Genomic DNA, 22,238 nt, shown 5'->3' with positions numbered 1-22,238 from the left:
GGTCTCCCTTCACCAGGAGCAACAGCGTCCAAGGGTAGGTGTCGTTGCTGTGTGGAATGCCTGCTGAGCGACTCCGATTGCATCCCCTGGGTCAGAAGACCCAAACATTGATTCTGCCTAGAGTTACCTACGAGAGACAGCGCATACTGGCTTAAGTAAAACCGCCCTGATGGTTCTCCTCTCACTTTTAATTCATCTGTTCACACTTCCAGCTTCTCCCTTGCAAAGAGAAAATGCCCAGGAGAAATGCTGCTTTTAGGATATTGTGTGACTGTGCTGTATCAAGGCTGCATTGTGCCTGTCTCCAGGATCTCCCTCCCTTCTTTGTCCAAAGAAGGTAGAAACAGACACACATCCAGGTCTCTGTTTTTGCTGAGGCTAAGTGGGAACATGAGACAGCATGAATCTGTGCCTGTCATGAGCAGGATTGGTCTGAACTCACAGACTGATCAGGGGTAGGCAGGTTCCTTGCTTCACAAGTTTTAAGATTAAGATCAACTGTGGTACCAGTTTGTCCTGACTTCCTTCCTGTAACACTCAGAGTTCACCCGCCGGCTCCAGCATTTGAAGCCAGAAGAGCTGTTGCAGAGAGATGGCCAAGTGGGAAGATCACAAAGGAGCACATTGTCATTAATGAGAAAGTTGGACCAAGTGGGATGGAGCTGCTCCCAAACGGCACCTGCTCCTGGTGCCGTTGAAATGTTCACTCCCAGATCTGGGTCGGGTGCTGATCTGAGTTAGTACCTTTTGCCTCACAGGGGTCTCTGCAGGTTATATTTTCTTTTTCCTGCTCTGCAGCAGCACAGGATTCGATACCTGCAGTTCAGTAGTGGTAGATTGGTGGATGGAGCCACTTCTGTGTGGAAGCTCTAGGAGCACTGCACATAGAAAGCATCGTAGGAATAAAAGCACATGGGTTTCAGTTGTCAACACCCAAGCCAAAACAATTTCCCTAAGATGAGGAAAAAATCATGATCTTGCCAGGATGAACATCCAGTATTGTCTTTTGTGTCTTGGTGCTTGGAAAGTCCATTTGGACGGGGGAGCGCTGATGTGCTTGCTCACCAGCGGGCAAAGGGAGAATGTCTTTGGAGTCCCACCAAAGAGGTTGATTTGCTAGCTCAAGATTGCAGCTCCAAGCAATCCTAGGAGTGCTGGAGCTCTTCTGGGAGAGTTGCAGCGTCCTCTGGCATTTGCCCATTCTCTTCATCCTGATGAGTTTTCTCAAACAAGGTCAGTAGTGGCTGGAAGTTGTCTTCTGCTTAGAGACCTGCACATGGGAAGATGTTCCTCTGATTCTTGTGTGTTCAGTGTTGTTGAAAGAAGAAGCTGAGAGCTGCTTCCTGAACTGTGGGTTTAATATTTCCCACGTCTTCTCTGAAATTTTTCAATGCAATGCCGTGTCCACAGGTGAACAGGATTGTCAGCAGCAGGGTACTGAGTGGGATTTGGGGAACGCAGGGTTCATGGTGGTTCAGGAGGTACCCTGACATTTTCCCTGGGAAGCAGTTCTGGCCAGATACACCACAGCCTGGTTTCACAGAGTTATGCTGTCACTGTGCTGAACCTCTGACATGCAAACTTTGGGGTGTTTATCCAGGTTGTCCAAGTAACCATTCTGCCAAGCATTCATCAAGGAGGATCGCTGCTCAGACCTCTCCGTGGGGCTTTCCCAGGTTCATGCATTGCACTGTTGCAGGCACAGGGAAACATCATTTTCAGCCACCCCCCTGACTTATGAAGAAGTTCAGCCCGCTTCTTTTTTGTTTTTTCTTTTTAAATAAATCCACTAGCCCCATTCAGCTGCAAGTCTGGGCACTTAGACGCAGCAGGCCCATACTGGTCTCTGGGCAAACACAGTGGAAATATCTCCTGCCCCTTTCCAAGGGACACACTTGTTGCCTGGGACCGAAATCAGTTCTTGCAACGAGCCATCTTCTCCTTCTCCAGCTTTCCCCTGAAGCTCCCAGTTACATAGCAGCTTAAGGTAAATCATACAATACTGGATGAAGAGCATTCTCTTCTGGCTTTTTGTGATAATTTCACTCAGGTGGATCAAAAGCAGAGCATCAGTGATATCAAGGCAATTTTCTGTGTTAGCCAAGCCTGAATAAATTCACTGAGTGTTCTCCCTGAAAGCCACGTTGGCTTCTCCAAAGGGAGGAGAAGGGGAATCTGGGAATCAGGGCATCTGTCCCTGTCAAAGGGACACCAAGGAGGAGGCAAATAAAAAGCTCCAAAACGACACATCCATGTTTTCAAATTGTGCAATTTCAAGATCATTTGACTTTCTCAGGTTTTTGTAAACCCATTTGATATTTTTGTGGGGTGGGTCTAGCGGTTCCTGTGGAGCATCCCCTTAGTGGACGTCCCATCCGTAGAGGAACCAGATATATCCACACATAACTGGGCCTCCCAAGGGTGTCCCACCACCTTTCCTGGGCTTGGTGTGACACCCACGGGTAAAAGGTGCTTCCTTCCATGGCTGGGAAAACGAGGGGGGAGAAAAATAATATGTATTTTACTAACCCACCTTCCTTACCCAGCTGCACTCGCCAGAGCTGAAACGTTAACGTCTTTGTCTTCTCTTAAACTCGCTCTAGGTATCAAACTGGTTTGGAAATAAGAGAATCCGGTACAAGAAGAACATAGGTAAATTCCAAGAGGAAGCCAATATTTATGCTGCCAAAACGGCTGTCACGGCTACCAATGTGTCAGCCCATGGAAGCCAGGCTAACTCACCCTCAACTCCCAATTCAGCTGGTTAGTTTTTGGTTTTATTTTTTTCTTTTGGGTTGTTAGTGTTTGGTTTTATGTTTGTTTTCCCCCCTCCCTCTAATATCTCTCCTGTTTTCTCCTTTTGGTTGTTTCCATTTTTATTTTCTGGTTTTGGTTGTCTCACTTTTGTTGTCTTTTAAAAAAAAAAAAAAAAAAAAAGGTGTATGGGTTTGGTTTTGGGGGTTGTTTTGTGGAGGTACTTTATTTTCTTTGCTTCCTCCCCCCCCCTTTTCCTTTCTCTTTTTTTTCTTCCCTTCCCCTCCCCTGTTCTGTTTTTCGTTGGAAAAACAATGTGATCAGACCTTGTGACTGACAGTGCCGCGTTGGGGGTTATATGCATGGATGGTAAACACAAAACCAGAAAAAAATGATCCAAAACAAGTCGCTGGGATTGCTTGCACTTTGGGGGAAGAAAACAAAATATAATTAAAAAGTCATTGCATAATGATTTTATTTCACTGGGGCTGTAAGTATGAGTGGCCCTAATGGTTATCCATTAGGGATTAACCCAGCGTTTCTGGGATGTCCTAACTCATGCTGTTTTGGGGGTTGTTTTGGATAGATTTTTATCTTTTGATTTTCTTTCTGTTGTGGTTACCTTTGATTGCTTACATGACAGTGTCTGGATCACCTGCAAGAGTGTGCTCTGTGTGAATTTTATTTTCCCTTTGTGTCAGCGTGATCCAGGGAAATCCATGGGTCGTTCCCTTCCCTTTCCCCCTTTCCTGCCCATTTTGCTGTGGTTTGCATTTGTTTGTTTTGAGGGTCAAAGGCACAGGGCACTTTGCCCAGATTTCAACTCCTCTGCTAGAGAACGATGCTTAGTTCACGCGTGGTACCTACCATGAGGACGGCCAACCCAAAACTGATCCCCACCTGCACTTGGCTGGTTGTGCTCCACTCCCAAGAGCGCTGGAAAATTGGGATTTGTTTAAAAGGAGGAGAAAAAAGTGAATTTCATGGGTGCCATGTACTTTGTTATCTGTGCAAATATCCGTGTGCGTGTTTTATTTTTAGGGGTGGGAGGGAGAGTGGGAGCGTGCCTTTGAGCTCTGTGTCTGCTCTGGTACCCTTGGACCAGGGCGTGATGCTTGCTGTTAACAGGTAGGCTGCTAAAAGGAAGGAAATGATGGGTGCAAAGGGGATGATGGGCAGCAGGAGAAGCTGGATGTTAAATAGGCCACTGGTGGTACCCCACTGGTGGTTACTTGCTAGGGGTCTGCCCCCCCAGAGCCAGCTAGAGCATCTAGAGGTGTTACAGCTTTTGGTTGCAGGTCAGGAATACTACTGGGGAACATCTCTCCCAGCTCCTCCTGGCCCAGGGCTGCCCGTGAGCGAGCTGTGCTGCCTGCTTGGGCTTGGCTGCGGTGCTCAGAGGGCTCAGGTGGACACAGCAGAGTTTTGCAGGGACACATGGTTTGCAGGAATTTTTTTTCTATTCTTTTCTTTTTGGTTTGTTTGGGTTTGCTTTTTTTCCCCCTTTTCTTTCCATTGTTTGAACTGCTGAAGATTCAGCTGCAGTTTTTAAGATGTTGTCCTTTCCAAACAGCTCACTCGAAATACCTGGTCAGGTGGGGTCTCTTGAGGTTAACACCCCCCTGTAGAAAAGGCTGGAGGGTGGAGAGCAGAACTGCACGTGTTGAGGGAGATGCCTGCTGCCTGCGATGCTGTCCTGCAGTCCACATCAGCTTGGACCAAAGAGACACAGCTTTCCTTCTTTCCCTCTTTCTTCAACTGGAGTCAGACCCAAAGGTCCAGAGCAGCAAGGGAAGAACTTCAGATTCCTTCAGAGGGTTTGGATCTGGCCTGCATGTAGTGGAATAAACATTTCCCCAGTGCCTGCCCAGTTAAATAGTGCTCGATGTGAGGCTGTTTCCTGCCTTCCCCACAGGCAGTAATGCGGCTGTTTCAAAGATAAATTGGCCGGTACTCTGCAGTAAACAGTTCATGTAATCCCTGGATAACAGTACGCTTTCAAGGAAGGACAAACAGTCTTGTTATAAACGGGGAAGACTTGAGCTCCTGGGTCCTCTTTCTGGCTCACTTATCTGCGCTCCAGAAACATCAACCTCTTTTCACGTGCCTGGTGCAGCCATGGTGCAAGGCGAGCTCGCGGGCCATGGAGAGCCTTCTTCTGCTAGAAGCTAAGTGTTTCTAACCTGGCCCAGGTCCCACCACCCTCCCTTTATGCTGCAGCAGTGGCGCTGGGCACTGCAGTAGTCTCTGGGTCAGCTTGCAGATGTAGTGATGTTGGATGTCCTCCCAGGTCCTCTTCCTGAGAAGACAGCTGGAAGGGCTTCAGGATTTTCTCTCCCAACAGTGGCATCCCAGTTTGAGATCTCCCCAGCTGAACTTGCAGGTGTAACAGCTCAGCTGAGCATCCCTGCATTGTCACATTGTGGGGCAAAGGCATGTCCTGAGGACATTTGGAGTCGTGTGACCTCCCCTGCTTCAGGTTGTCCTGTAGGTGCTGGCAGCAAGAAGCACAGCTGTACACGCTGGGTCTGAAATACCTGTCTTTGGAAGATTTGGAGGATGGTGTCAAGGGCCATGAGCCATCCACATGTGCTGAATTGCCCTGGGAGGAACGTGGAAGTGGATGAAGAGGTGAAAGACTAGGATGGATGATGCCTCTCCTTTTACACCATGGACTTCTTTCTGTTTTCAGATCATTGGCTGAGTCTTTGGTGAGGAAGGAGTGTGAGCAATGGTAGAATTTGCTGTGAATTTGTAGGACCTTCTTCTGGTTTAAATACATCGTAGGGCATGTGAAAAGAGACTAGGCAGAGGACAGGTCATGAGAACGAAACGACCAGCAATGTAGTCCCTGGAGGGCCATGGTGTTGGAAGAGGAGGTGAAACTGGATGCGATGGGACCTGGGACAGGAGCTAAATTCATTTCTGCTGTGGCTATGCAAGCCCATCTGTTCTCTGCATTGACACCCGTGTTACCAGAGATCAGTGAATGGCTACAGTCAGTCAAAGAGATTGGCCACACATTGACAAGGGCAAGGACTGCATCTGTCTAGCCATCTGGCACCTTCAAAGCAGGGTCCCCCATCCTCAGTCACCCAGGCCTGAATGTCAAACACCTTTTCATCCTGAATACACACAGTTGGGCTTTATCAGCCAGATGTTCAAATAAGCTGAGATGCCTGGCTCATTTGGGCTAACAACTCCCCGTCCTCACTTTGATCGCCTGGACAATCTCAGCACAAAAACCACGTGGCAAATGAAAGCTATTTCATGTGGACAGACCCTTTTGCCAACCAGAGTCCTTGAGGGCCACACACAGGTGATGACATGCAGTGAAATCTTTCATGCAGATCAGACAAAATTGTCCTGAGACAGTTTTTTCCTGCTCATCCTTTTGTTTTATAGAAATCATCTTGCCTAAGCTACTGGTAGAGGGGATTGTGCTGTCTGGAAATGAACTTTATCAGGCACGGGCCTGATTGCTGTATCTCCTCTTCTCTGCCTTCCTCCCTTTGTGGCAATCACTTGTCCAGAAGCAGGGCTGGAGAGGATCCTGCTTCAGCAGAGAGGCTGTTCTGATCATGATCTCACTGTCTTGAGTGTTGGTTGGCAAGTGAAAAAGAACAAATGTCCTGCTGGGTCATCCCAGGCTTCTAGACCTGCTGTCAACTTTGGTGGCTTTGTCCAGCTGAGGGGCTACGTGGTCCACATGGTCCATCAAGTTCTTCCCTCATCTTTACCGCAGTAGAAACACAAGAGTTACAGGGTGGGGGTAAGTTCTGTGCTCTCAGTGTATGTATGTTGTTGCCATTGACTTCAACTAGGAGTCCTATATACGTGACCAAAGTTGACTTCAGTGGTTCAGTGTGCTGGATCTCTGGGGTAGGTGGTATGGGGCAGCAGATGAGGATGGCGAGATTTCAGCTCTGATGAACACCATTACCGTGTTTGTTCTTGATGCCTTTTGAATTGTCAGATAGTTTAGAGAAAAAGACGTGTTAGAGGTCCTGGAAAATTGGAGGTAGAAGTGGAGGCTGACCACACATTAGAGAAATTATTAGAGAAGCTGGAGAAGCAGCACTCTGAAGAGTTGGAGAACTGGTGCATGATGTAGCAGCAGTCAAACTTGTGAGGATTTTTGAATTGATAGCAAACTTGAAGTGGGTTTTGCTCATCAGAAATGCTAGGGGATGGAAGAGATCTCTTTGTGGACATTGTTTTGGTGTATGTAGGCTTTCATCCAGCAGCCAGATCTGAGTAGCTCGTTTAAACATTTCCACCGCTCTTTCTGAAGCTGCTGTTGCCCTGATAGAAACTCAACACAAAGGAATAGCAGCGATAGGTCTTGGGTTTGATAAGATGTCTGGATGCTAAAGATGAATCACTGTTTCACACTGCTATGTGTCACAAAAAGTGTTGTTTTTTGTAGTGTTTTTTTTTTTTTGTCTCTACCCAATAACATCAAGGGACTTCCATGCCAGGATAAAGAGCCCTTTGCTCCTGGATTCACAAGCTCAATGACACTTGTTACCTCTCGGTTCTTGAGGAGGCCCAGATTGAATGATGATGGCTGAAAACCTTTGGTGTGTTCGTAGTGGAGCCTTTCAGAAGGACAGATCAGATTTGTGGTGGACCCTCCTCTAGTGGAAGGATTTGACTTGTATTCCTGGATCTTGTCTCCATGGAGGAGCATACCCAAGTCTTAATTTCCAGGGCTCTTCACGTTCCTGCCCCTTCGCTCACCCCAGTGCGTCAGCCCCTCTTAGCCATGTCTCTGAGACTTTGGGCCATCCTAATTTTCATACACGGCTAGTACGCAGAGAGTGGAGTGCTGAAGCAGCAGAGCGGCAGCGCAAAGGGCTCTCTGCAATTACGTCTCTGATACAAATGCGTCCATACATGCGGGGCCATTGGTATGCGCATATTTTATCTTTGCATCCACAACAGCGGCAAGACATATTTGCTGTTTAGATATGCACATATATTGTAAAAATACCCTGTGCCAATAGCAGTGTATTTCTTGTAAGTGACATCTCCAACGCTCCTCATGATTTCCAAGACACCAACGCTCTTCAGAACTCAAGTTTGTGGCTGTTTGTTTATTTTTATTTCCTCCCTCACAGTCTCGGTTTTACAGCCAGGTTTGTTAAGTTTCAATAAAATACCAGTTAAGTTTATGGCATTTTGATTTGTTATTATTGTTATAATTTTCTTTTGGTAGAGGAAAGTGGGATGAAATGTTGGTCTGGTGGGTGCAGAGCGGTCCTGGTGTCCTGGCAGGTGCTCAGGGATTCCCGAGTCCTCTTCCCAGCTCTGTCACTGATTATTTGTGTGATCTCAAAGGTTTCTGCTCACCTTAAAAGAACAGGAGAATATCCTGTGCTTCTTGTGAGTAGTAACTGCAAAGTCCTTTTTGTTCTCAGCCACTGCAAGAGGACAAAGCCACATTACTGCCCTGTCCTTCTGTGCTGGTGGTCAAAGAGATCATTCAGAAAACCCAGTAGGAAGCATCTTTGTGTATGTGGGAAGTGCCCATCTTCACGCTTAAAGTTGAGCAGTGTCAGGGTGGGCAGTCCTCGCTGCCACCTCATTTCTGTAGGATTTTTTACCTTTAACATAGCAAGTAACGGGAGAGGTCGGGAAGTGACAGGAGCCCTTTGCCAGCTGCGCAGAGGAGGTGATGGTTGCAGCTACCTTCTGTCTAGTCCCGGTTATTTTACGCAGTGCTGCGGGATTGCTCTGGAACAGGTTGGGCAGGGTTGACAGTGAGCACAGACAATGAGCTATTCCTGGCTCTGCTCTTGTCAGGCACCGGTGGGAGGGTCCTGATCCAAGACTCACTGTGCTCAAGATGAGTCTCTTGACTGTCTTGGGCTTTGTTAGCTAGCAGTGACGTTTCTGCTTTCCTTCAATTCTGAGAATTGCCAGCACCTGACAAAAGAGCCAGTTGCAGAGAGCTGCAGAAAGCTTAGTGAACATGAAGTCTCCAGCATAGACCTCCCACCTGCTCCTTGATCTTTCTTGGAGGTGGCTTCCTTCAGAGAATCCTTCTTGGTCCACCTCCAGGGCAGAGCTGGGGTCTGTCCAGAGTGTTTTGTCTCTCTCCAGCAAAGGGAGGGGGATTGCCAGGCGTTTCTCAGCGCTTACTCATGAGCCATAGTTGGGCAACTCCACCAGGACTGTGGTTGCCAGTCTTCCAAGTTGGAAGTGGCAGTGGAGATGATGAGAGTGTATTTAGGGTTGGAGCTGAAAGCGTAGCTGACCTGGGCCCCTGAAGTCTCTCCTTTCCAAGGCTAACGTCATGTATATAACCAAACCTTGCACGTTGAGCTGTCTCACACTTAACGCGCTGATCTGCACGATAAGTTCTGAAATAATCCCATAAAACCTTTTTATTTATTTTTAACCCCCTTCCCTCTTCCCTTGCCTTCCAGTTACATGGTGGGTTTGTTTCTCCTGTTGAGTAGTTGCGGAGGGTTTTTTTGTTTGTTTTGTTTCTGCAAAAGGCGGGATTTTTTTTTCTTTTAATTTATGGATTTTTTTTTCCTGATCCCACCCAGTTGTCTTCACCGTTAACATTTTTTTAGCGTAACGTTGGCGACTGGTGCATGCCATGGAGAATTTGCTTACAGAGCTTGTTCTTCTGGGGCAGCTGGCCCAGGAGGGCTGTGACACCCTTGCAATCTCTCATGGCCCATCACACAACGAAAGACACTTGCTGACATGATGGGTACTGGGAGTCTAGCCCAGGTGTCTTCACGTTTTTGCGAGCCTTCGCTCCTGGTGTGCTGCAGTTCCCACCAGTGATGGGTTCCTGATGTCCTGAAGGCAAAGCCCACGCACCGCTCCCTTGCAGAGCTCCCTGTGGCTCAGACGGAGCTCAGGCTGTGGCGCTGGATGGTGTCTGGATGTGCTCACCCTGCAGAGAGCAGTGCAGGGTAGATTTACCTACCCCGATCTGAGCTGCTGGGAAACAGCAGTAGCGTGGACCTAGTTCGCCCTGCTGAAAAGGCTTCTGCTCTCAATAGCGAGCCTTGTTTGGGTAATTCTGTTCTCCGGTGCAGTCTGCTGGGTGGACACCTCCAACAGCCAAGATTTTCAAAGCTGCCTGAAGGATTTTGATACCCTGAAATGAAGGGGAAAGGCCATCCGAGTCCTCCAGGCTGGGTTTTGAGTCGAGAGCATGAAGAATCCTTCCTCCAGCTGAGGAGCTGTTGAAGAATGTTCTTGGCATTGAGCTGTAACAACATGTGGCTTTGAATAACCTCAAGAGTTCTTTTTTTTTTTTGCTTGCTCTGTTCTTCATACTACTAACCTGACTGTGTGTTTTGGTTTTGTGGTTGCTTTGCATGTTGTTCCTTCCTCTTGGCTGAGAGTCATGGGGTGGATCTTTTTCCTTTCTGTGATTCAGGTGCCTCCCTCTTTCCTTTCCAGGTTCTTCCAGTTCTTTTAACATGTCAAACTCTGGAGATTTGTTCATGAGCGTGCAGTCTCTCAATGGGGATTCTTACCAAGGGGCCCAGGTTGGAGCCAACGTGCAGTCACAGGTAGGGACCCATCCGATGTACTGCCAGTGAATGCATTAGTGTTGGCGGAGCCTTCGATTGTATTGGCACTTCTCCCTCCCGTCCGAAAAGAGCAAATCTCAACCAGCACAAACAAACCAACCAACACTTAAAAAAGGCAAACCAAACTGAAAAAAACCAACCAATCAACCAAAAAAACCCAAAACCAACAGCAACAACCACCAAAAAAAAATCAATCCAAAATAAACCAAAACCAAATACCCAACCAAACCAACAACCATGGTCTTGAGGAGACTTGCCCACACTTTGTGAATGCATTTGGCTCTGGCTTGATAGTCGTACTAGGAGGAGAGGAGGTTCAGGAGAACAGGCACAAACTCAAATGAAAGCAGCTGAGATTTAGGTTCTGCTTGCTTTATTCTTCCAATAGAAGGGGCCAGATGTTTGGACTGTTATCTCATTTTACAAGGCTTCCACTTACTCCTTTGATGCTGAACCATGTGTCTACTGAAAGGCGAGAAATGCTCAAATAAACAGTTAGATTTTTTTTTTTAATTAAAAGCCACCCCTCATCATCTCCCCACCTCCCAAAGCACAGGCACTCACACCACCTGTGTACACACCAGCAAGACAGAGCAAGGGAGCTTTGAGCAGCGTTACTGAAACGTCAGCCCATGCTTTGGGCAAAAAGAAAGAATTTAAAATAGTCAGGAACTCACTCAGATCTCCAACCTCCCATCCGATGTCCAGATGTGCCATGAGACCCCTCTCTGGCACCTAAGGCTCCATACTGTGTTGAGAGACAACAGCCCCTCTGACACTTCTGCATTGGGCAAGCAGAGCTCTCTAAAGCCGAGGTTGCTCCCCTCGCAGTGCTGGATGCAGAGCAAATGTGCCGTCCGTGGGTGACGAGATGTGCTTGCTGCACGTACGGCTTCTGGGGCTGGGGGAGTCGAGGGAGAGGAACGGGGCACTCAGAGGAGAGCTGCCAGTGCCCTTGCTGTGGTAGGTATGTTCCCTTTCCGGGCTCTCCAAAAATTAAAGCGCCCAGCCGACTCCAAGGATCTCCTTCCACTGCCATGAACTTCACAGTGCTTGGGACTGAAGGGTGTAAGGGGACAGGGGCAGGAATATGGGTCCTCGAGCACTATGGTAGAGCCGGCAGCAGCGATGTGCTCCAGGAGGTTCCACCCCATACTGTTCTCCCTCTCTGCTCTTTTTGTCAAAAGACTTGGAGCCAAGGAGAGCATGATGGGGCAGGCATGGGGTGGCGAGGGAGGCAGGAGCAGTCCTCTGGCTGGGCTCTTACTGCGAGACCAGCTGCACTTCTCTTTTAACCCTCTGTAAAGATATACCTTTGTTTGTAGTAGTATTATTATTATTATTATCATCACAGTTATTATTATCACATAATATTATATCTTGCCAAAGATGAACTGAAACAGCTTTGCCCACTAACCTTTCATTCATTCTAATTTGTGTCTTTGTTGTCGTTGATCTGTTTAGGTGGATACCCTTCGCCATGTTATCAGCCAGACAGGAGGATACAGTGACGGACTCGCAGCAAGTCAGATGTATAGTCCGCAGGGCATCAGTGTAAGAAAAAAAAAATAGGCTTGGGTTCTTGTTTTATTCTTTTTTTTTTTTTCATTTTTGTTCTCTCACTACCAATTATTTCAAAGCCATAGGGCTCAGAATGCCACTTAGTAGGACTTGTCTTTGCTTTTACGGTCACCTAGTTTATTGCTTCTGTATCGGTCACGCCAACGGCAGAGCTTTGCCCACAAAAAAAGTGGTGACCGGGCAGGCTTTGTGCAGGCAGCTGGCGTCTAGGACTGTCAGAGCTGATCAGCGTTCGCCTGGCACCTGCGGCCACACGCGCTCGGCCGAGAGGAGCTGCTAAACAGGTGACACCTCGCGTAACTGCGGTGGGGAATGTCACCGCAAACGCCCTGGTCCAGAGATGGCTCCACGCGGACGCCAATGGCACCGTCCTGGAGCGACCATCTAAAAATAACCCATCCCTGGCCGGCATCCGAAATCACGGCGGGGATGGGGTTGGAGGCAATAATGATTGCAAATAAAAGGGAAAGGAGAAAAAAAAAAAAAAGCAAGCCAACCAATGTCAACCCAAGAAAACCTCGCCCAACTGGGCTGGGGGAGGATGCGAGGGGGAGGGCGGTCTCTGGAGCATCTTCTCCTTGTTCTTGGGTGCGCTGGCGGGTTCTGACTAGCATGAAAATTCGTAGCGACAAGCTGTGTCGCACAGGGGGAAATCGATCAGACACACACAAGGAGAACCCAGTGTAGATTCGGGACAGCAATCCAACTTCATTTCTCAGATCAATCGTCCGCCATCTCAGCGGCGGTGACAGCAAGCTGGGAGAAGAGGGCAGCCTGGAAAAGGAGGCTGTGAGCGCCGAGTGGGTGGTGGTGGCATTGGCCGGGGTGGCACAGAGGAGGGGGTAGCTGGTCCTGGACGTGGCTGACTGCCGCGGTCCCCATCAAGGAAGCTGAAGGTTGAGGCGGGGTGGTCTTGGGCTGGGCAGGAAGGTGGTGGTCCTACAGGTGGGACAGTGGTCCCGTGGCCGAGCATCCTAGCGGGGTGGACCATCCAGTCCCATCACCCTCCCAGCCAAGGCTTGTGCCATTTGTCACACTGTGCGTGACTATCAAGAGGGTGCAGGGAAAGGGGTACAGCGGGACGGGGGGCTCCGCTCCCCTCTCCTACGGGCGCTGAGGCTTAGCGGGCGGCTTGACGTCAGGAGGCAGAGGCAGGGAGGATTTGTGAAGTAATGTAATTGAACATGTGCAGATAATTATGTCTCATTACATAAGCCCGTTGCAAAAACGGCACTTGGAAATGCCACATGAAAGAGCCTATCGTTCCGCATTAGTTTCTCCGTGCGCTGAATTTATTTCCTTTCTGGCTTTTTAATACTTGAAGAGTAAATGAATCGCAGGCTGATCATGATAAGAGATGATACTTTTGTATAAATTAAAATACCCCCAAGGAAAGAGGCTGAGCTGATTACGGTTGCAGTTGGCTTGGAAAATAACAGTGGGCTGGGTTAAGCCAAAATCTGGGTGGGAGAGTTGCTGCCAGGAACTACGAGGCAGGGAGGGGGGTGATGGAGAAGAGGAGATAAAAGAGGTAGTGGGAACTTGAAAACCAAATAGGACGAGGAGAGCTGGGCGGTGTTTCTGGCTGTGGTCCTGGGAGAACCAGTATTACCATGAGGAGCACTGGGAACTGGTGAGCTGACAGGGGCAGGGGCTCAGTGGTCCCCGCTGTGCTGCCCAAAGGAGGATGTGACACAGTGATGTCTGATGGCTGCTCAGGCTGGTTTTCAGGGAGGTTTGGTCACTTAATGCCTTCCCATCCAGCTAGGTCCCTCGACAGACCTTAGTGTGTCCAGCCCTGAAGTGTGGCTGCCCTTTGGGACCTGGGCAGGGTCCTGGGAGCCTGCTCGGGCAGGCAGGGGGGCTGTCTCGTGGGCAGAGCAGCAGGCAGGGCTTCCCTGAACCCTTAAATGCCAAGGAAGGGCAGAGGGTTGCAGAAGAAAGCTGCTAGTGACACAGAAAGCTGCCATCCCCACATCACCCGAGCATCCCCGTGAGCTGCTGGAAGGAGATGAGCTGAAACCTAGTCAAGAGCCCTGTCACAAAGATGTTTGCACGGGGCTGAGGTTAAGTCATCCCTGGAGCCCGTCAGGGCTGGGAAGTCAGCGGCAGGTTGCCCAGCTCCAAACCTTGGCAGGGGAGACAACGCTCAGGGTTTGCTTTCCTTGATGGAGGATGAATTTTTAAATGTGTGTAAGTCATGACAGCTGAGGACAGGAGTCTACCCAAAGCCCAGTTCCCTCCGTGGCTCTGCTGCTCGACGGCTGACAGACCTCTCTGCAGGGCGACAACGGTTGGCATTGGTTCTGCATCGTTAGCAGGATAATGGGTGATATCCCAGCCGTCGCCATCTCTGTGACCTGCAGTGACGGCTGAGGCAGAACAAGAACAGCCGCCTTCTCTGCAGGTGGAGACGGCATCGGGCAGCACCGGGCGTAGCGAGGGTCAGGGATGCTCTTGGTGATGGAGGGGGGTAGAGGCAGGAGCTGTCTTGAGGATTGCCCGCCTGCCTTGGGTAGCATGGAGGGGAAGGCGGGACCCCCCCATCTGAAAGGAGGGGTTGTTCAGGGCCTGATCCAGCCCTTTATGCTAGCTTTGAGGTCGGAGGTTTTACACCATTAAGCAAGAGGTGCCTGGTCCCTCTGGACAGCGCCTGTTCGTGGGGGTCCGCATGTCTGCTCAGCTAGGGGTCCCCAAGGCTGGGGGTTTTGAACTGTTTTGATGTCCAGGTTCTGGTGGGTTCCAGTAGAAGGTGGATCTGTAATCCTGTGGAAGGTCCCAGCCCAAAACATTGCCCTTCCTGCTGCTGCTTTGTGACCCTAAATCCACAAAGGGTTTGAGGTCCCTGTTAAGCATGTGTGGGAGGAGGAGCCAGGCTCTGGGTGGGTCATGCCTGCAAGGCTCCCCCCGTCTAACAGCACCCCTGGACCACACCGTGCACTGCTCTTGGGGATTTGCATCTAAACATGCCTGTAGTTCAGACTGAGGATGCTACAAAGGCACTGATGGGTCTGTTAATGAATGGGCTATAGTCCCCTTAAAGAAAAACTTTTCCAGAAATTTCTTTTTGGACTTTATTTAATTTAATTTATAGATCACATAAAAGTCTGAAATGAGGGACTGTTTTTAAAATTCATCAGAGTGCAAGGGTTTTTTTATTTCAGAATGCTGTTTTGCAGAGCTGTCTCTATTCACGAAGCAGTTTTTGTTGCCGTGATGGTGGTGGTCAGCGGCAAGGTGTGCCACTGAGTTTTGCATCCCCTCTTGGCAGCAAGGATCACCAGCACTGGTCCCTGTAGGAGGTGAGACCTCCTCACCTGTGCTGAGACTCTTCAGAATTTGGGTCTTCAAAAGAAAGATGTTGCTCTGCTCCTCAGCAAGCTGCAGTTCACCATCGTGGTCACAGGCTGGGATGTGGAAGCTGATCTGGTGGGGCTTCAGTGCCCGAGCCCCATCCGTCAGAGATGCCTTGGTGCGTCCTGAGCCTGCCACTGTGACCTTTGGAAAGTGATGGCCAGGCAAGGCTGGATTCTCTGGTGTGTAGTAAGAGCTTCTGTCAGTATCATAAGGAGAGCCTGATACAGGCTCTGAAGAGCTCAGAGGTCTGAAACCTCCTTGAGGCTACTCCCAGTCTGCCAGACTTGCCGGTATCTGATGTGTTTGGAGGTTGACCTGACACCCTGCCCCGTTGATGGTAGGACATGGATTTGGTCACAGAAGATGAGAGGTTGAGGCAGCCTCCGTGCGAGGCAGAAGGCTCTTCTAAAATTGGCAGAAAGTCGTCTTCCCAGCCCCACGTAGGAGGCCCAGGCTGAGAGCCAACCAGACTTGCTGGAGGTGACAAAAACACTGTGAGACCCGTGGAAATGGGCACCAAAACTGGTTGCTTCAGCAGTCCATCACTGGGGCTCCGCCACTTGGACAGCCACCAAGGTCTTGCCTGGTCTCTGGCACCAGAAGGTGGCATTTGAAGAGACATCCTGGAAACTATTGCTCTGTCTTTGGCTTCTGTTCCTCCTGAAGAAGTCCCAGCTGTGTGCAGGGGCTCCTCAGGGGAGCAGCAGCCTCCTCAAAACTCCTTCATCTTTGAGGGACATCCCAAGGGATTTACTGCAGTTGGATCCCAAGGGATCTCCTTGCTTCAGAAAGTGGCAGGGCCAGCTGGATGGTATCAGGTGCATCCTGCACATGGCTGGGTCCATGCAGCGATGGGGTGAACTCCAGGAAAAGAGGGATGAGCATGGATGGATTTGGCCTCCTTGTGGAGGGCTTGTCCATACCAAACAATGGCATCAAGATGCTAAAGTTTTGACCAACCTTGGGGCCTCCTTTCCATTGCTTGACCCATCACTTGCAGCCTTCCCAGGCTGGGAGAGCAGGAGGGAGTGGGGTCTATGGAGGGTGCCCTGATCAGGGTCAGCCTCTCCCCAACGTCCTCTTATGGATCATCATCTTACCGCCAAGGTGATCACCAGCAGCACAAGCTCCCTCAACACACAGAGGCTGATTCCCATCTGGAGGATTATGGGGATCCCCAAAATTTTAAGGGGCAAACTGCTAAATGTGGAGGCACCGTAGCTATCGTCGGCAGCCTCTCGCTCCTTCCAAGCGCAGCTGGCACGCAAAAGCCTCGCTAAAAATAGTTGAGCACAATAGGGCCGGAGCCCTGCTCTGTGCGGCCCCCTCCGCTCTCCCCCCCTCCTCCTGCTCGCTGTAATGACCCTGCAAACACTAAATGGCATCTGAGTGCATTAAGCAGCAAACTCTCCGGTGACATAGCAATTACGGCTCTGAAATAGATTTGGTGCGTCACGGAAGATAAGGGTTTTGAAAGTTTCTGTTGTGATTATAGCTTGTAACTCCAACAAATAACAGGCTTGGTAATAAGAGGCTGCCAGCGCAGCTATTGTGGTACTCTCTCACTGATGGCACGTAAATTGCTATTAATGTCCTAAGTGTACTTGAATATGCCAGTCTTGGGGCGGCAGAGTTGGCTCTGTGTCTCTCTTTACGCGGCCTGTCATTGTCGGGCTGATAATCTACGATAATTGCTGCCTCTTGCAGCGGTCCAAGACATGGAGGGTGGATATTGCGTCTTGGGAAGCGCAGGGATGGTGGGTCGGGGCCAGGGTGGGATGGAAGCTGGTGGGGACAGTGGGCATGGCCAGCCCGGGGTCTCTGCGAGTGGGGGCACATGGGGCTGGTGATGTTCGTGCGTGGTCTGGTTTCGTGTTTGCACCCAAGGTGAAGCAGAGTGGGGTTTGCTAACTTGCTACAAGCTCAGGTCGTGATTCCTGTCTTCCTTGCTGAACCCCTTTGCAAGGGACCGCATTTGCACGGAAGAGCACACAAGCCCATCACATGTGTGCACACCTCCGTCCTTTCTGCTTTGTGTGTGTCCCGTTGCGAGGTGGTTTCATCCCTCAAAACGTGGGTCCCCATGCTCGCCCGTGGTCAGCTCTTTGCTCCCATCCTGGCTTGGCTGTCGGGCAGGCAGGAGCTGGTTGGCAGCGTGGACAACCGCCTGGTGAGTCCTGGGTGACTGCTTGGCTCCTCAAGGCAATGCAGCGTTTCCTACCCATACCCCACTTTGGGGGCCTGTGGGGTCCTGGCTGATGGCCAGTGATGGATGCCCTGTGCCTGGAACCGGTCATCCAGGCAGCTGGACGGTGACTACTACTGACTTGAGCTTGGGCAGTGGTTGGGAAGGATTAATTAGCCGAGCACTGAATCAATGTCAGAGTGAGCAGAAGAAGGTTGGGTGCAGCATCTGCTCCTCTCCAAAGGGGATGGCAGCCACAGAGGAGAAACTTCTGTGCGCTGCTGGCTCCTGCTTGCAGCAGCCAGGACGCTCCGGTAGCTCTGCTTTCGAGAGGCTGGAGAATTTGGCTTTGTGTCTGTTTTTAGGAGAAGAAACAAGTTATCCACCATGCTTTGCTGTATGAACCCTCAGATGGGATATGGTGGTGGCACCTCCGTTGCGCTGTCACTCAAGGAGGAGTGACAGGGAGGATCAGCCCCAGGGTGGCAGAAATTTGTGATTTTACTGCAAAGTGAGGAGGGGAAGGCTCCTGGGTTGGGAGCAGGGAGGTGGCCCAAGTCCCCAAATGCAGCCTTCATGGTGGCAAGAGAGGTGTGTGGGTGGCACGTCTGCCCTGTGACAAGGCTTGGTGGTGATGGCTTCCCCCCACACAGGAGGAGGGGTGCCCAGAAGGGCAGTGAGGGGGGACATGGAGCAATGCTGGGGGACATGGTGTGGCTCAGAGGTCCCTTGGGACCCATCGGTTGTTCTGCATGTTCATAGCACCTGGGTCCAGATAACATCCCAGGATGGGGTTTCTGGAGTGATGTTCGCTATTTTTTCCTTCTGGATGGGGAAGAGTCCTACTTGAGGGTAAAAAAAACCCCCAATCAACCAGAGTTCAGGGTGTCTGCAGAAAAATGTATTTTTTAAGGGACAGAATTTCCATGAGTGCTTGCGATTTGTCAAAAATCCCTGTTTTCACCAGAATTGTTTCTGGCCCCATCCCACTGATAGAGCCCTGCAGTCCGTGGTGGGATGGCGGACCGAGAGGGGACACCTTCACCTCCTACGCTGGCCCGTGCCAAGGGCGAAGCAGGAGGGTCCAGGCGGATGGGTGAGGTGCCGTTGGGGGGCTGACATCTCCCTGTCTCCCTTCCCGCAGGCTAATGGAGGTTGGCAAGACGCTACTACCCCGTCATCGGTGACCTCCCCCACAGAAGGCCCTGGCAGCGTTCACTCTGATACCTCCAACTGATCTCCCAGCAAATTGCATCCCTGGCTGAGCCGGCCCCGGCGGGGGCGGGAGGGGAGGGGGCCTCTCCTAACACCGCAGCAGTCAGACTGGAGGTGAACCCAATCAGCACACACAAGAAGACTCCTTCTCTTCTCTTCTCTTCGTCGGGATGCTTTTATCAGCCAATCTGGACACTTCTTTATACTCTCTTCCCTTTCTTTTCTGGGTAGAAGCCGCTCTCCCCGCCTCCCTGCCACCGCCACAACACCACTCCCTTCCTCTCACCCCTTCCCACCAAAAGGATGTGTCCGCAGGTAGAAGGATTTTTAAGAAGGAAAAGCAAAAATCAGCTGCCATCACTCAAAGCGACCCCAAAGCGCGGACCGCCCCGCGGGGGCCATCTTTCGGGGGAGCCACAAGCGTACACCCGTCACGTCTCGCTCCTTTATTAGCAGACAACCGCCCTCGCCCCCCGCCACCGTCTCTCATGCTACCTCTCCGTAGGGACAACGCCGCCTCGTCTCCGCCGGCCCCAGCCGCAGCCAGCACATCGCCTCCGCGCCCAGCCCTGCCTCGGTGAACCATCCCGTCACTGCTGGTGATGGGGTAGCTGGGCGCAGTCCCCCGTGCACGTAAGAGAAGGAGCTGGGCACGCTCCCCTTCGCTTCCAAAAGGTACCGGTCCATTCCCAGCCCCGGGAAAACCAGCAGCACTTCCCAGTCCCTGCCCTGCTCTGCCGCACATCCCACCGGCTGCTGGGAGCTGGATGAGCTGTGAAACCCCTCCATCAGCAGCTGGAGTGATGTTTGCTATTTTTTCCTTCTGGATGGGGAAGAATCCTATTTGGGGGTAAAAAAACCCCAACCAACCAGAGCTCAGGGTGTCTGGAGAAAAATTTGGTTTTTTCCATGAGCGCTTGCAATTTATCAAAATCCTTGTTTTCACCAGAATTGTTTCTGGCCCCATCCGGCTGATGGAGCCTTGCAGTCCGTGGTGGGATGGGAGACCCAGAAGGGACCTGCCCCCTGCTGAGGCAGAGGTGGAGGAGGAACAGCTGTCCCCAATAACGAAGGCACCAAGCACCTCCCCTGTTGTTATGGGATCAGGTGTTGATGATCAGACCCCAGCAGTTTTTGTCACAGCACCTAGGGGAGGCTGGTGGTGGATTTTTTTCTGGTGAGGAGAGTGGTGTGGGGTGTTGGTGCATGTTTTTGGGAGCATGCCGTGCTGTAGAAGAGGAGGAGGTGGGGTTCCTCGGTTCAGGCAGGACCTGCGGAGGTGGGTGACACCCGCTGCGTGGCCAAAGCCCTGCCCCATCCCTGGGCAGTGGGGTCCTGGAGTCTGGGGGTGGTGGGGTGAGTGCGTTGGGGGCTTTTTGTAACGGTTCATGCTTGAGGGTGACGTTCTATAGGACAGGTGGGTGTCCCACTCGGGGATGTCTTTCTGCTGGTTTGATCCCGGGGTGTTACTCTGGGCAGCAGCATCCCAAGCTGTGGGAACACTTGGGGGGTTTCCTGCCCGGTTTTTCTGGTCTGCATTTTGGACAAGGGGTGATGGGTGGTAAGCAAGCCCTCATCCTGCTGCAACGCCCCTTCGGGCAGCCGATGCCAGGAGGACTTTTGTTGAAAAGCGGGGTGCGGAGGCACCGGTGTGCCCTGGGCTCGGGCTGAGCTTCATGCCACGGAGGTACTTTCAGCCGCTGGTTCTTCCAGCAGGTGCGGGGAGGCTGAGCCAGCCCGTGGCAAGACCCTGGGTGTCGTGGGGACCGGTGTGGGTCCAGCGTGTCTGGCACCTCGTGGTACATCCAAATACCTTTTGGCCGCATCCCCTTCTCTTGCACACCCGTGTTGGTGCCAGCTCTCTTGAGATGCGAGCTGCCAGCATTAAGTGTGAACCGCTTGAAATTAAAGCTCTGCCAGAAAAATTTCCACCTTTTTGCTGGGAAAAGGATGTGGCCATGGCTCTGACGCACTGTCACCTTGCAGTGTGGGGCCAGCAGCGTGACTTGCTTGAGGCGGAGGTGAAACCTGCCTTTCCCTGGGGAACAAGCCCAGCAGGCTCCCCAACACCGGCTCTGACATTGGTGACCTTCCTCTGAATATCAAAAGTCCCAAATCAGGGGACTTTCTGTTGCTCAGCTGGCGGGATCAGAGCAGGACATGAAAGGTGGGCAAGAAACAGCACAAGCTGCTCCTGGCTTAGTTTTTACATCTCCAGAAGTGAGATACTTTCTGCTCCTCCTTTCGCATCCCTGCCCGGGGACAGGGACCACGTTGAAGAGCGAGATGTGATGTGCGAGGTTTGGGGCTTGCCTCCTGGCTGGGCATATGTTAAGAGCAACAAGGAGGTTTTTTTCCCTGCAAGGAGGGTTAGGAGGTGCTGCTTTCCTCCTCCCCAGCCTCCCCCAGCGCAGCCTTTTAACCATTTCCAGATTATTTTACATGAAACCATTCTGGCAGAGTATCGCGGGGATGCGGGACTGGGTCAGGTCTGTTCTCTGTGCCGTGCCTGTGGGAATGCCACAGTACCTCTTGGAAACCAACCGGGAAGGAGCTGAAACCCCCCCACGGTGCCGGGGCTGCCTCCCCCCGCTCTGCAGCCGCTGCCCGTCCTGCCTGCACCCCCCTGCCTGCGGCACCCCCTGCCCAGGCAGGGCTCTCGCTCCTCCACGGTACTTTGCAAATCTTCCCCGGTGGGTCCCTCTGGTTTGTGCTGGCATAGCTGCTTGCTTGCCTTTTCCTTTGCTTTTTTTATTTTTTGGGTTTTGTTTCTCCTCCCCTACACTCCCCCCTGCCCCCCCCAACCCTGAGTGTTGTGGGGTTTTTTCCTTTTTTTTTTTTTACTTTTTTTCCCCCCAACCCTGAAGCTTTTGGGGTTTTTTCCTTTTTTTTCTTTTTAATTTTTTTTTCTGCCCAGAAAAACCTGACTTCGATACCAAAAAAGCAAAATGAAATTAAAAAACAAAAAAAAAACAAACAAAAAAATCTGCAGAAACTCAAAAAAAATAAAAACAAAAAAAACCACAAAAAAAACTCGACGATTCTTTCAGCTTTATTAACATTTTCCATTGTTTCTTGCGATTTGTGTCTCGTTCTTTGTAGTATTGATGATAACGAACATTTGATAATGAATGTTCTTGTATATTCAGATAAAGGAGAAAAAAAAAAAACCAAAAACGCAGTCGGAATTTAATAGTGTTTATAATAAAAGAATAAAAAATGACCCTCTTAGCACGCAAAATTGAACAGGGGGAAGGTCCCGTCCCTGTTCTTTCTGTGGCAACAAGCTCTTCATTCCTGTATAGTTTATAACATCAAACTACCTACATTCATCTTCTTTCTTTTTTTTGTTTGTTTGTTTTTCCCATGGTTTGTTTTTATTTTTTTCCTCCATTTTCTCGCATTTGTGAATTAGTTCAAGAATGCTAGAAAAGTGTAGAGTTGTGCACACTCATTTCTTCTTACACAATGTTTAAAAAAAAAAAAAGTGACGGTAATTCATTTTGTAAAACTTTAAAAAGAAAAAAAAATGGTTGGAATAGTGAGCATTAATAGGTACAGTCTAACACTTTATGTTT

At 50.5% G+C, this 22,238-nt stretch overlaps 1 protein-coding gene across 1 annotated transcript in view; it reads left to right on the top strand.

Moving 5' to 3' along the window:
• LOC104469840 (pre-B-cell leukemia transcription factor 1-like) overlaps positions 1-19,007 on the top strand; it is a gene marked incomplete at its 5' end in the record, with an annotated part of 24,396 nt that extends 5,389 nt beyond the window's left edge. Inside the window, 4 exon segments of the mRNA XM_010084554.1 lie at positions 2,604-2,763; positions 10,189-10,301; positions 11,787-11,876; positions 18,590-19,007. Of these exon segments, the coding sequence (XP_010082856.1) occupies positions 2,604-2,763; positions 10,189-10,301; positions 11,787-11,876; positions 18,590-18,682 (456 nt within the window).
• Between the last annotated feature and the right edge of the window lie 3,231 nt (positions 19,008-22,238).

Source organism: Pterocles gutturalis, unplaced genomic scaffold (assembly GCF_000699245.1).
Source record: "Pterocles gutturalis isolate BGI_N339 unplaced genomic scaffold, ASM69924v1 scaffold600, whole genome shotgun sequence".
In the NCBI taxonomy this organism is placed as follows: domain Eukaryota; kingdom Metazoa; phylum Chordata; class Aves; order Pterocliformes; family Pteroclidae; genus Pterocles; species Pterocles gutturalis.
Note: the sequence above shows the minus strand (reverse complement) of the source record. Positions and strands in the feature narration are given on the sequence as shown.